At 36.6% G+C, this 13,404-nt stretch overlaps 1 protein-coding gene across 2 annotated transcripts; it reads right to left on the bottom strand.

Annotated features, from left to right (window-relative positions):
* Positions 1 to 1,114: 1,114 nt before the first annotated feature.
* On the bottom strand, positions 1,115 to 11,829 carry LOC103707726 (ATPase family AAA domain-containing protein 1-like). Of its 2 annotated transcripts, none has more exons than XM_008792333.2 (6): positions 11,390 to 11,829; positions 8,611 to 8,911; positions 5,642 to 5,800; positions 2,352 to 2,644; positions 1,690 to 1,904; positions 1,115 to 1,601 (listed from the first exon to the last, which is right to left on the bottom strand). In XM_008792333.2, coding segments are annotated over exons 1-6 (1,164 nt in total). In that variant the 5' UTR covers positions 11,585 to 11,829; the 3' UTR covers positions 1,115 to 1,600. The 2 variants fall into 2 exon arrangements, with proteins under 2 accessions (XP_008790555.1, XP_008790557.1); XM_008792335.2 differs by having other exon boundaries at positions 1,767 to 1,904; positions 11,390 to 11,828.
* Between the last annotated feature and the right edge of the window lie 1,575 nt (positions 11,830 to 13,404).

Here is a 13,404-nt window from a genome sequence, read left to right as displayed (position 1 = left end):
TGGCCACTGTTCATGTCCTCTATACATTAATAAATCTTAAAAACAGCGGTTCAGACCTCCCTTACCACCAGGGTAGGCTGTCCCCGTAGCAAACCCCACCGATAAGCTGGAGGTTTCCATCGAGTAGTTGGTCTTGGTCAGCCATCCTTGTCGTCGCTGATCCACTTACATGTCTGAAATCTATTAAAAGCTACTGAATTGAATTCAGCCCAATAGAGTGACAGACTCTGAAGGTTGTGATTGGATGACCAACTTTGAGTTCATAATATCTAGCATCATCTCAATTTAGTTGTCCCATGACTTAGAAAATAGCATCATTTGTATGCTGGTACCATGACTAGTTGTTTCTAAGACACACTCCCAAAGAAAGAGACTGATACACAGCAAATCAAGAAGTCTCTCTCTAGATGGATTATTTAAAAGGTTTTTTTTTTTAAAAAAAAATGAGATAATTAAAAGATCTATTGGCCAAGAATTGTTAGCTTAGTTGGCCAGTACTTCATTAATCAACTGAGAAATCGATTCCCATATAATGAGGCAAGTTAACATTAGATTATTATTATTATTATTTTTTTGTATACGATTAATGGGATGAACAAGCATTCTTGTGATGGATGGATCAAAACAGCATTATTCTTTGGTGGATGCCTCAGGCTGACTCGGTGTATTGGGACTTCCAGAAGTAGGGATTCAAAGCTGGTCATCACAAGCCAAGGCATCAAATTGCTAAGGTGAACATGAATTACCCGTAGAAAGTACATGCTTTCTTTAATGTCCGAATGACATCAGCAAAGGACGATCTAGTTGGAAGCTCCTGCAAGGGAAAATTTAACTCCCTTCAACTTTGAACTTCCATTTTTACCTCTTATCATAACCATATAAGTCAACCAAGATGGAGTGTCAGACAAGAAAGTTAGCTGATGTAATTCTAAATTTTATAACTTCCACCATACCAATATAGAAGACTTCGGCAGATCCATGAGAAACCAATGATTGAAAGTATCATCCTAACATTTCAAGACTTACACAAATGCTACCAACAGATTTTGACTAAGTAACAACCTACTAGTGCCAATTCAAAAACATCCACTCTTCCAGGCATGCCCTTACGAGCTTTTATCAATAGCATGCTTTGTTGAGACACATCAAATTAATTTGGAGAGCATTAATAGCTTCCCATACAAAGTCCACAGTTCATACAACATCCATTGTAAATGAACAGATGGATACCCTTCTCTAAACACAGATAAGGAAAATAGATTATGCAAAATAATGTGAAAGTTTTTAAAATAATTTCCCTCCTACCTAAAATCCTCCTGTTATTTGTATGTTATCCCTTCTCTTACAGCCATGGGACATCTATTACTACCATAGGATATTTGTAGATCCATCAAAACAAACTAAAGACAAAATAGTCATCCAGATTTAGTGCATTGATCATGGAAGTAACCAAAAGGATAAACAATAAAACAGCATTTCGGTAGAAACATTTAGGACCGGCACACCTTCAAAACGTGATAATTCTCAACCCATAAGATGTTGTCTCCAAAGGCAGGTGAGTCAGCTGCTTCGAAGCCAATTTGAATCCAAGACTATAATTCCTGAGAGTGCAATATCCACATGTTATGATTCTAAAAAGTGAAGGCATGACAGTCAAAAAAACCTTCAGAATGGTTTAAAAAACAGAACTAAGGGTCCTGGGCTTCTGATTGGCTGTTGACAATATGAGACACAACTTTAGAAATCTCCAAGATGGCATTCTGGACCTGATCATCGTCTTGCTCTCTGTGCCTAGACCATGGGGGTGACTGCAAGCTGAATCTGTATTCACTTGTTGCTCGTTTTGCCTTTCTAGATGCAGCTAATGCATTCAACAGGTCTGACTGTGTCAATGCCCTTGGTCCCTGAAACATGCAACAGAAAATGCATTCGTGGAATCATTTATTAGAAGTATACAACACAGTTGGCCAAAAGAAAAAAAATTAAAGGATAAGAGCTGATGAGCAGTTTCTATAGACAACCGAAACCGAACACACCAAAGTAGATGGCTTGATATTCTTGCCAAAGAAAAGGCCTGATAACCTCCATGTATGCATATATGTATGAGTGCTTGTGTGCACCCATGTGCCTGGGTGTGTGGATATGTGTATTTTTTTAGTTGTTTTGTCAAACCAAACTTCATTATTTAATCATTGCAAATTATCAAAATAATATTTAATTTTAAGATATTCACAATTTTTGAACAGTCAGACAAGTAATCAAAATGGAAAAAGCAACCCTGATTTTTGGACTCTTGTCATACAGAATATCTGGGTAGAAATGCTAATTGCCAAATTAAAATACATCCTTACATTCGGCTGCTTTCCCTTCTTTTCATCTTGTAGCAAGTCCCTAACAGGGAAGTAGGCTGCTTGCTTGCAGACTTCCAGTATATCAGAACCAGTGAAACCATCACAGAGGCTGGCAATGTATTCATAATCAATGTCTTCAGCCCTTTCACCCTTTAAGATAACCTTCAATATTTTTGCTCTCTCACTCTGATCAGGCATACCAATTTCAAAGGCCTGGGTGAAACGCCTAAGTATTGCCTCATCTAGTTCTGATGGGCGGTTTGTAGCAGCAAGAACCATCACACGTGCATTTTCTGCAATAACACAAAAATAAACTTTTGAAAAAAAAAACATAACCCATTCCAGAACCATTTGGGAAATTATGATGGGTCCAAACATTCAACAAATTTAAACTGAAATAAGAAGAAAGAACAAGAGAGAGAAAAAGAATACGGGTTTCTTTTCTTTGTGGTATGTAATATCATGGCATTACATGAGACATTTATGCAGAGACTAAAATCTTATTCACCTTTTCTTTTGATCTTTAGCTTTTTTTAGGACGTCTATGATGGTCTGCTCAAGATTATGAGAATTATATAGAAGGAACATAATAGTCATGCGATTTGGATTTTGAGATTTTTAAGAGCAGAGACAGAAGAGTTCCCATATTTAATGTTGCGCCACTCTCCTATTCTTCTTTATTCAACAATTAGTTTTTTCAGTTTGCTGTAAAATTTATGACAAGCTGCCTTCATATATTATGAATTCAACCATCTGGACACTGGAATTCTCCAAGATACTCATGAAGTTATTCAAATAAGTGTATCCACCAAAAATAAACTATGTCAAGAAGTTCAGAAACTGTATGCTTGCTTGCATGATACGACATTTCATGATCTTGCAGATACTGGACAGGAAGCATCATGACCCACTTAACTGATGATTCATGTTCGCATCCACACTTCTGGAAACATCTGATTCAAGCCTACAAGTGGGTCTTTACCTCAATCCTCTAATATGAGACAGCTTAAAAGCACATCTTAAATCCTCAAATGGGTTACTCTGTCTGCATTCACATCGAACATATGCTTCTGTGGCATTACCTAATACATTGATACAACCATCCAATAGGTGGAGGGCAGTGTCCAAAGGGCAAAAGTGGACACAAACCTTCCTAGAGATCCACTCTTCTTTCTAGCTCAGGATCATATTGTAATGAACACTTACATGGAAACGATATACAAAACACTGCAGTAAACAGTTGAGCTAGAAAGTACACAATTACATCAGAAAATAAACAAATATCAAGGGGTATCTTGGACAAATAAGCTATCCAGGACCTAGCCTATCATTTGAGTAAACCCAGGGAATAGGGCCCATCTCTCCTTAAACTACAAGCAATCACATCAAAATATTACCACAACTTTTTTTCTAAAAAAAAACTTCAAAGTATTCATCATAGTGTCATTCATTTTGCAACACCATGTTGATGAGGTATGCATGCACAGGAAATTTAATGAATATTACCAGGCAGAGCACAATTGTCCTGAAAAATCATAGGAGAGATTCTCAACTATTTTACCTAAACATAAAATAAACAAATTCTTTACCAAATTGCACATGAGTCTTTTTGTCAACCAAACTAAAGATAAATAATACTAGAACATCAGCAAAAACAAAACATATTTATCTAGTAAAGATTTATCAAAAGATACTCAAGTGAAGTTTTAGCGTATACAATGCAGACACTTTACCAAATAGTGCATGATAACACAATTTAAAGAGATACAACATTTTAATCTCCGCCAGCTATTAACAAATGTAACAATGCCTCTCACATAGTTTGATAAATTCCTTTACAAATATTCTAGGTACTAGAATAATTAAATGACAAACGGAAGAGATTAAATTATCAACCTCAAGCATGAACTGGCCAATGCCCCTGTGCTCACACCATTCCTCTGGTTGAAAGTTGTTCCAAGTTCGAGCCTTTGGAGGCAATCCCCAATTTCTGTACCTGGCTAATTTAATACAGCTGGACCTTCTCCCTTGCTCTTCTCAATAAATAAAAGAAGGCCTAAAAGAGAGACTTGGTTACTTTACAAGCATCATTTTTACACCAAGACATCGGTTGCAAAATTAAGATCAATGTCTTAAATCTTTAAAGAAATGGTTGGCTTTGGCCAATAATGCCGTTGAATCAGAGACAATGAGTACAAACTGGGTGAGTCGGTTTGGATTTAGGTAAAACATAATAAAACCACTACACTTTCCAACTCTATCTCAACTTCACCTAATGAGAAACTCAACCACTCAACCCAACCTCAGCTAACAATATATTTCCAACTTACATGTAATATGTGTTAGATATTGTCAAATTGAAGGATGGTATGGCTTAAAAAAGAGCATGCTGGTGCGAGGTTAGAAGACCTAGTGGCTAATGGCAGACATGTTTGTTGGCCATGAGAAAGGACTTGAGATGAAAAGATGATAAGAGAAACATAGAAGTGATAACAAGAAGAATACGAAAGACATGTACATGAATGACTACCTCTGTATTTTCCATTTGATTTCTTTATTCCTCCTATAAAGCAGTAGAACTCCAAGCTTGATTTATTCCAGCTGCGAACCTCTTAAACATCACTAAAGTGACCGTCACATTAGCGTTTACTTGCTTATGAATGTGTTCTACGCACATGTAGGATTTCCTCCAGATTTAAAGCAAATTCTCAAGAGAGCCTTGGCATAATTTGACTTGTGTCCCAATAGAATGATATAACAAACCATGAATATCAAGTGGGTGTAATTTACATATGAATTATAACAAGACATGCTAACCTTGTTCCATGACTTCGATGCATAAGTAGTTAATGGTGAGTTTAAAAGTCCAGCGTGCAGCATAACTCTCAGATATTTTCTTGAATCATGATAGCCCTTGACATGAGAATGTGAAAATGGCCATCTTAAAATCTCTTTTTCAAGAAGCATGCTTTAGTTCAACCATTTATCTATTGGTTAACAATACAGTCATGCCTACTTAGCATTAATTTATGCAACAAGGTATAACATCTATGCATGAACTCATGCTAGAATTCACCCTCTTAAATCCATTATAATGCCCCAGGTCATTTTAAGAAAGAAACCAAGAGGAATCAAGATGTAAAAATGTAGAAAGTTCCCCAGAGTCTGGTACAACATTAATAACTGAACGCCAATATCATTTGACAGTAAATTCTGTAAAAGTTTGTGAAATAATAAGATAAAGAAGTGAAAAATTTGAAAAATATAGGATCCGTTATTTAAATACTTACGGTCTGTGGTGAAACCATCCCACAAAGACATAAACTCAGTTTTCATGTTAGTTAAGGCTTCATGATCTGTTGTGCGCCGCTGTCCCAAGAAACTATCAACTTCATCAACAAAAATAATAGCAGGTTGGAGCTTATAAGCCAGAGAGAATACAGCAGCCACTGCAGAAATTCCAGTGAAATACCATTGAGTTACAATTATCGAGAAAAATTAATTATGATGTTCAATAAAATGAGTACAAAAGTTCCTACAAAGAAGCACATCAATTTTTTTGCTTCTACATTCACAAAACTGCAGGCATATAAAAAACTTGTAAGAAATTATGTCTCCACATCATATACACCAGCTTAAAAAGACCATCAATCAGGCAATCCAAGAAGATAGTGTCACACATGTCAACCAATCGTTGCTCCAGTTCAGAAGGCCAACCAACATAATGACAAAACAGTACTATGCCAAACTTAAGACAATAAGTTGCATCTATATCAGAAGCTCTCAGCAGAAAAAACACTTAACAAATTGTGAAGTTGCCATGCCTCTTTTTGGTTATGCACCGTGATTCTGTTTTTTCTAAGGTTTCTTAATTAAAGATAACTGCTAAATAGATAACCTTCAGATATCCGTTATACTTAAAGCCTACCTATTATAATGTCTTATTACATGTGAAACTTTGAATTCTTCATTAACCAACTTAAATACAACTATTACCAATAAGTTTAAGGGAATCTTCCTCAATGATAGAAGGGAACCAAAATTTATGTGTAAGCAAAATATTTAGGTTTTTGATATCAATCCACCTGAGCATAACCAACTGAATCAGCATAGTAAATGTTCCCAAAATATTCAATCAAAAAGTCCAAAATGCCAAAATTATGAAGTAAGCCTTCCCCAGATCTTTTGTCTCGTTTCAAAGGCTTCTCTTGATTCTACAATTTGGCCAAATGACTACATGACAATCCTGTTAGGTGCCTATCATTTGGCGCTTGACAGATCTTGATGTATATATATCAGCAGTCAAAGTTGGAGAAATAATAAGCACAAAAAGGACCATAGAGGAAGAAAAAGAAGCAAACTGCAGCTTCTTATAGATCTCACAGAGAGATTTTCCTTATGTTTCAACATAAATGAACATTAAATTTTTCAGAAAACTAATTCCAAAGCCTGGTTATTAGATAATATTGCGTTTGAGAATTTCACTTTAAATTCTAAAGTCTAATCATAATGTAAGCATAAAAATACATAATTTTGACAAGTAATTATATCTACATGATTTCTGTTTATCTAAAAAATACTATTATCATTTCCAGATACTAAGGATTTGTCGCATACAATATTATAGCCCTTAAGAGCCCGAATTTGGAAAGTGTATTGGGGTGGACAGGGAAGGGGCACAGACCATACAGCAAAGTGAAACACTCTATAATTTTAAGACCATGCTTCCAATTAATGATATCATAAATAACAATGTATAATTACACTATGAATACATTAGTCAAAAAAAATGTAAGCAATAGAAGATGCTTGATTGACAAGGTAGAAATGGGTGTATGATGAAGCATAGGGTTTGAGTCCTAAAGTTTAGAATCTAAATTCAATTTTGATCTAGTATTGAAACTAAATACAGCCATATATATTCCAGGCCATAAATTGAAAAATATGAATATGAGTTCTGTTCAAGAAAAAGATATATGATGTTTAGGATTCTTCCATGAGATATATCTTTTGAATGTGTTTGATGCAAAAAAAAAAAAAGTGACATTTCAACTTAATTATGAAGGCCTAAGAGGACTAAAACAGGATTAAGACAAAAATGTCTTCTACTATTTTTCTTACTAAATATTTTGGTTTCAGGTTTGAAAAATTTTAGTTGATCAATGGTTAAAATTGAGCATTGGTTTCTTAAGGTTTGAGTGACAAAATGGAACAACAAAGCCATAACTCAGGAGATGGAATATGGATAATGAATGAGAGAACTTTGGTTCCTTCTTTTTGCATCTTTCTCTCCCCTTGCATGTTATTTTATCTTTTAGGTAAATTTCCATCAACTGAGGCATTAAGAATCACCTTGAAAGAGTGAAAAGTTTCACCCTGGATCATGGATTTGACCCCACATATTGTTATGAATGTCTGAAACAAAATTCATTTTTTTTTCTCTTAAAAAAAAACTGATCTGAAATATTTTTCGGATCACAATATTGTCACCCATACCATAACGGTATAACAGCAAGTGAAATTCGAAATGAGATGCTTCATCCTATGCTGAAGATTCTGGCAACTAGGCTGTAACAGCATATGAAGTAAGCTTAATAATCAGCAGTATTATCAAATTTTCACGTCCCACAATACTTTCTTTAGTATATGGCCCAAAAATGCATGGACAAGCTATCAAACCATCCTGGTAAGCACAATGATACCCCAAAAATGGCAAGGCATGCTGGCACAATGTCTCTAATTTTGAATAAAGATCCTCATGTGTGCACAAATCCATGCTTTTTCCCTTCTTCTGTTTATTAGAAGGAGAGAACGCATTACTAGGAAGAAAACACATGACAAGTCAACTTTTTTATGTCATTCCTAAAATCAGTTAATTTTCTAACCATAGTTCAACAGTTGAGGTGTAGACAGTACCATTAAGGAAAAACAAATATTTGATATAAAGACAACATATACAAGATAATGATGATTTTAGGCCATTGGAACTTTGATGAAGCTTTACACTTTCATTAGAAAAATGGAAAAATGAGTATGCATACAAATAATATGGCATCAGCAGCATAGGTGCAAGATGTGACAATTTACTTCTGTATTTGGACCACAAATCATGAGATGCATCAAGTGAATCAGTTCATATACTGAAGAACTTATCAACATATTGACAAATTATGGACCAACTAATGCCAACTATCTTTTGTATCAAAAGTTCAATATTTTATATAACCAGTCAATCATTACATATAGGATTCAGACTTACCAAGTTTCTGAGCATCACCAAACCATTTACTCATCAGATTAGATATCCTCACATTGATAAAAACAGCTCCAGACTCTTTGGCTATAGCCTTTGCAAGCATTGTCTTTCCAGTACCTGGTGGCCCATACAACAAAACTCCCTTTTGCGGACTAAGAAGCTTTCCATGGGTAAATAAATCAGGTCGTCGTAGAGGAAGGATGACCAATTCAAATAATGCTTCCTTAATATTTTCTAGGCCTCCAATAGACTCAAACTCCACATCAATATGTTCAGGATTTATAACATCACAGGCAATTACATCCTGCATTACAATTTACAATACAAAATATAAGAACACATAGATGACAAATTCACACTAGTTTAAGAAATCTACTTTCATCTGGATATTCTATCAATATCAACAAGTTCAAGATAAATTGAAAATTTAGATATAAATCACGATCTAAGTATAATTGATAGTGTCGGACAAGTTATTGAAACATTCCTTTAAGGCATTTTATTCAGCATATAACAGATTATGGAATGACCAATGCCAAGGCTTGCAAAGCTCAACAATCAACGAACAGGCCTGGCAGAAGTGATCGACCTAAAGGCACCGTTTCATTATATAGCAACAACAGTTTCATATTGAAAATATCAGTTTCAGTGGCTTCAGACCACCATGAAGGAAGCATGTTTGATATCCTACTGTAAAATCATGAAGACTAGCACCACAGTCCACATTCCAATGACAAAAATAATCTCTCAATAAGCTATGCACTCCTGTTAGTTAACTCTCTAACAAAGCATGCCTTGTAATGGTTAATCATTGTCATTAATTCAATAGAGGCAACAGGGAAGTCTACTTCTGCCTCTGATGGAGAACAGAAATTTCTTGCAAGACAAATGAAGGAAGAAAACTTAGATGCAAAGCAATGAAGAGATGGCACTTTTAAATTGTACGTAAAGGGAGGGAAAAAAGAACAAATGCTAACAATGGCCCTAAGACTAGATGAGAAGAAAGCTCGAAAATTGGCATGATGTTGACAAACAATCATAAAAAACATGTCAAACTATGAAATAGACGCAAATTTGATATTAATGAATGTTAAGGATCCCGTCCTGAAATACCATCAACAGGTCCCTAATAGGAATTCTTGGCGGATCAGGATCCACAAAGCTGAAACTAAATAGATGGGACAAGACTAGATGACTATAGTTATGGTTACGGCAATTGAGGAAAAAGATTATTATGTAATCAATGCAATAATGCAAAGAGGCAGACTCCTCTCTGCATGTTAATATGAGCATCCTACATTACCACTGCTTAGATAAGAGTGCGGGTGCTGCAAAAAATATATTTGAAAGAACTGGTATCGTATTGCAAAGCATAGATTTTCTGTGACTAGTGCAAGGGAAGTAATCAAGCTAGGGTCGCTTGTAAAAGTCATCAAGAATAAAGGGGCATATTTTAGCAAACACAGAAAAGTCAGCTGATCTTTTTACTAGTTTACAGTGCAATCTGATGAGAGAGAGTTGTCTTAGAATTAGATGTTTCTCTCAATTCTACACTTAAGAAATACTCTGTAACATCTTCATAAAAGGTAAAAAAAAACAAATTATTAGACAAACTTATAATTGTCTAAATCTTATTCCTATTGCAACACTTAAAATAGCCTTATTATAATCAAGGGACTTAATTAAAAAAATTCCTAACTAATTATGACTATGATGAACTCTTGTTTTAACACCTTTTCAATCATTGACCTCATTTCACAAAAACCTGTGCATAGAATTTTTTCCCTTTACAGAATATGTTCCCACTACATGTCTAACATGCCAATAGCATGTTCTATCAAACAGCAGATCTGCCAAATAGAAAATTCCTAACCAACTCAGTCCTACAAAAGAATAAAAAAATAGAAAATAAAACAACAAACCAGCTCTCATATTTCTTCAAGAGACACCAATCAATCCCCAGAATTGCATTTTTCTTTTTCTACTCAAAACAAAAGAAGCCTTTGCCTTCCTTTTTTTGGTTCTTTAAATAATCTCCCTCTTCTCCATAAAATATTCTTGTTCATATGAGAGGTGTAGCATGACTTGAGAAAGACCAAAATACAGGGAGTACCTTTAGCTTGATGAATAAGAACATAATTGACATACAACAAAGAAAGTTAGCAGATGCAAAGCAAATTAAGTCAAGTCCTATAGGATAATAACTAAAGTTTTGCCATAACCTAAAGGATATTCCAACACATACATCCAGCAACAAGTGCCAAGCTCATTGATCATATATTTATTGCACCAGCTTTAGTGACCCAACAAAATAAAAAGAGCGATAAAACCTATCAAGACTGTCCCTTTTTATAAAGTATAGCATCTTCGATGGACTTGTCTCATCTAGTTAAGCAAATGTCACGAATAGAGTAAAGCCAAAGATGCGATTTTGTCCATCAAGTTACGGTACCCGTTGTTGTAGAATCCTAAAACAGGAACTTGAACTTTAAACTACCTACCAGAGCTTCTTCAGAAAGAAAGAAATAACAAAAAAAAAACATGAAGCCCTAAATCATCACAACTTCGAACTTCTCAAGATCAACAAGGCAAAATCCAATGCAAGAACAAGGGTTTTCAATTTTGGAACAAGATAGGTGTCCTTTCCATCACGAATTCTAACGCCAACAAGAGAAAATGAGAAATCCTAATCGATCATCAACAGAACCAATATTCGCAGCACGAGATATGAAAGAGCAAAAACTAAGCGGCAGATGTATCCAAAAAGCGGACGGTAGCGCACCTCATATTGATTCGTCTGGATCATGGGGCGGCCGAGGCGCTTGGCGATCTCCTTTTTCTGTTCGAGGGCCTTCTTGGAGGCGGCGCGGTTTGGGTCGAGCTGGCGGAGGCCGGCGAAGAGGACGAGGCAGCTAAGGGCGGCGCTCGCGGCGTAGAGGACAAGCTCCTGGATAAACCTCGTCTCCGACGCCCCCATCTATGCTCTCTGTCTCGCTCTCGCTTCCCCTGGCGTCCCCGCGTCGGCGGCGGCCGTCGTCGGAGAAAGCCGCAAAAGAAAAACCGGAAAGAGAGAGAGAGCCCTTCCCCTCGCTTGTATCTTTATTTCCGTAAATTTGGAGGTAGGCAAAAGAGGCAGATTGGCGGTCAAGGACTCAAGAATCTAGAAAGAATAACGGGGAAGGCGAGAGGTCGGTAAAAGAGGCAGATTGGCGGTCAAGAATCAGGAAAGAATTACGAGGAAGGTCAAGCAGCTAGGGATCTCAACGGGTCGAGTAATGAAAAATTGGATCTACGTCCAACGGATTGCACCCATCAAAAAAATATTTTATTTCGATTCGGTTTGCAGTCGCATAAAAAATAGCTGATGGGATAATTTTAGCACTATTTTTTTCTCAAAATTTCTTAAAAAAAAATCCAACTTAGAGTTGCTAATTATATTATTTATAAAAATAGTAAGTCAATGCAAAAAAATTTATCACACAAGTATTCAATTCGTTTGGATCGAACTTTATCCATATTCTCTTTGAATTTGTTTCGAAGCAGGCTGGATATAGTAGGTCTTATTATTATCCGCATCCATCCTCATTCCAGATCAGATTGGATAAAATCTTTCTTAATAGAATTGGTTCAGATAGATATCTAACGGAGGGGAGTTGATGCAGGACGGATGTAAGGGACGGAAGGCAGCGTGAAAGAGGAGAAGAAGAGGGGAAGAAGAAGAAAAGAGGAGAGGAGGAGGAAGAAGAAGAAGGCTAATTTTCTTGCATTAATTCATCAAAAACCTAAACATGAGGGTGAACCCATATAAATGGGGTCACAAAATAACAAATAGATCCCTACAAATAAAACAATCCCGAAAAGGCCCTAAAATGACAATATGCAAATAAATCCAATCAACATAAAATAAATCTAACTAAAATAAATCAATCTAAAATAAAATCAGGCTGGCTGAATCGGCTGGGACCCGCTGAGCTGGCTGGATCCTTAGCGACCGGCTGACCTGGCACTGGTGCCGCACCAACTCTCCTCGGGTGGAAAGAAGTCGACCTCGACGCAAGTGGCTCGGTAAAGCCCCGGTAGTACTCCAACAAGTCGGGGTCAATCAGTGGTCTCTCCTCGTGCTGGATCCAAGTATAACCGGACTTTGGTCGTCCACGCCAACGAACCAGAGAACGCTGGATGCCTCCATCACTGTCAAAAACTATTTGCTCGGCTAAAATAGAATCAATATACTCTTTTTGTGCTCGATGGAGGATAAAAGGAAACGAAGATGCCATGGAATCAATAATAGGATAAACATCGGGCGCAGGAGAGTGTGCAGCAAAAGAGTCATCAGGGATTGCAACCAAATCTTTAATATTAAGAGTAAGGCTATGACCAAAATCAAATGGAAAGTCAATGGCATAGGCGTCAGTGCCATCCTTGTGCAACACCCTGAATGGTCCAATACTAAGAGACTGCAATTCCTTAAAACAGATCATTACGTAATCCCAAGTTTGAGATTCTTTAGCATGAAAATCAGCTTGCATCTTATATTGAGCAGTACATGCATGAATGCCCTTATAGATTTCCTGATACAACTTATGAATGTGTTGTGTAAGTGCATATGCAAGCTCAGAAATCCTAACATCAGTTTCGATGGGTTGTGCGAGGGCATATCCAACTACACTCATGGTAGACTGGTCAGACTCGCTATCTGACTGTGCAAGCGAGCTAGGTGTAGTGTGGGTGCATCCTAGGGTTTCAGGTTTGTCATCACACTCTTCCTCAATGTCCTGAATGTCATCGAGGTTTGGT

This window comes from Phoenix dactylifera, chromosome 5 (genome assembly GCF_009389715.1).
Source record: "Phoenix dactylifera cultivar Barhee BC4 chromosome 5, palm_55x_up_171113_PBpolish2nd_filt_p, whole genome shotgun sequence".
NCBI classification, from domain to species: Eukaryota; Viridiplantae; Streptophyta; class Magnoliopsida; order Arecales; family Arecaceae; genus Phoenix; species Phoenix dactylifera.
The sequence above is the reverse complement of the archived record's forward strand: the minus strand, read 5'-3'. Positions and strand labels throughout refer to the sequence as shown.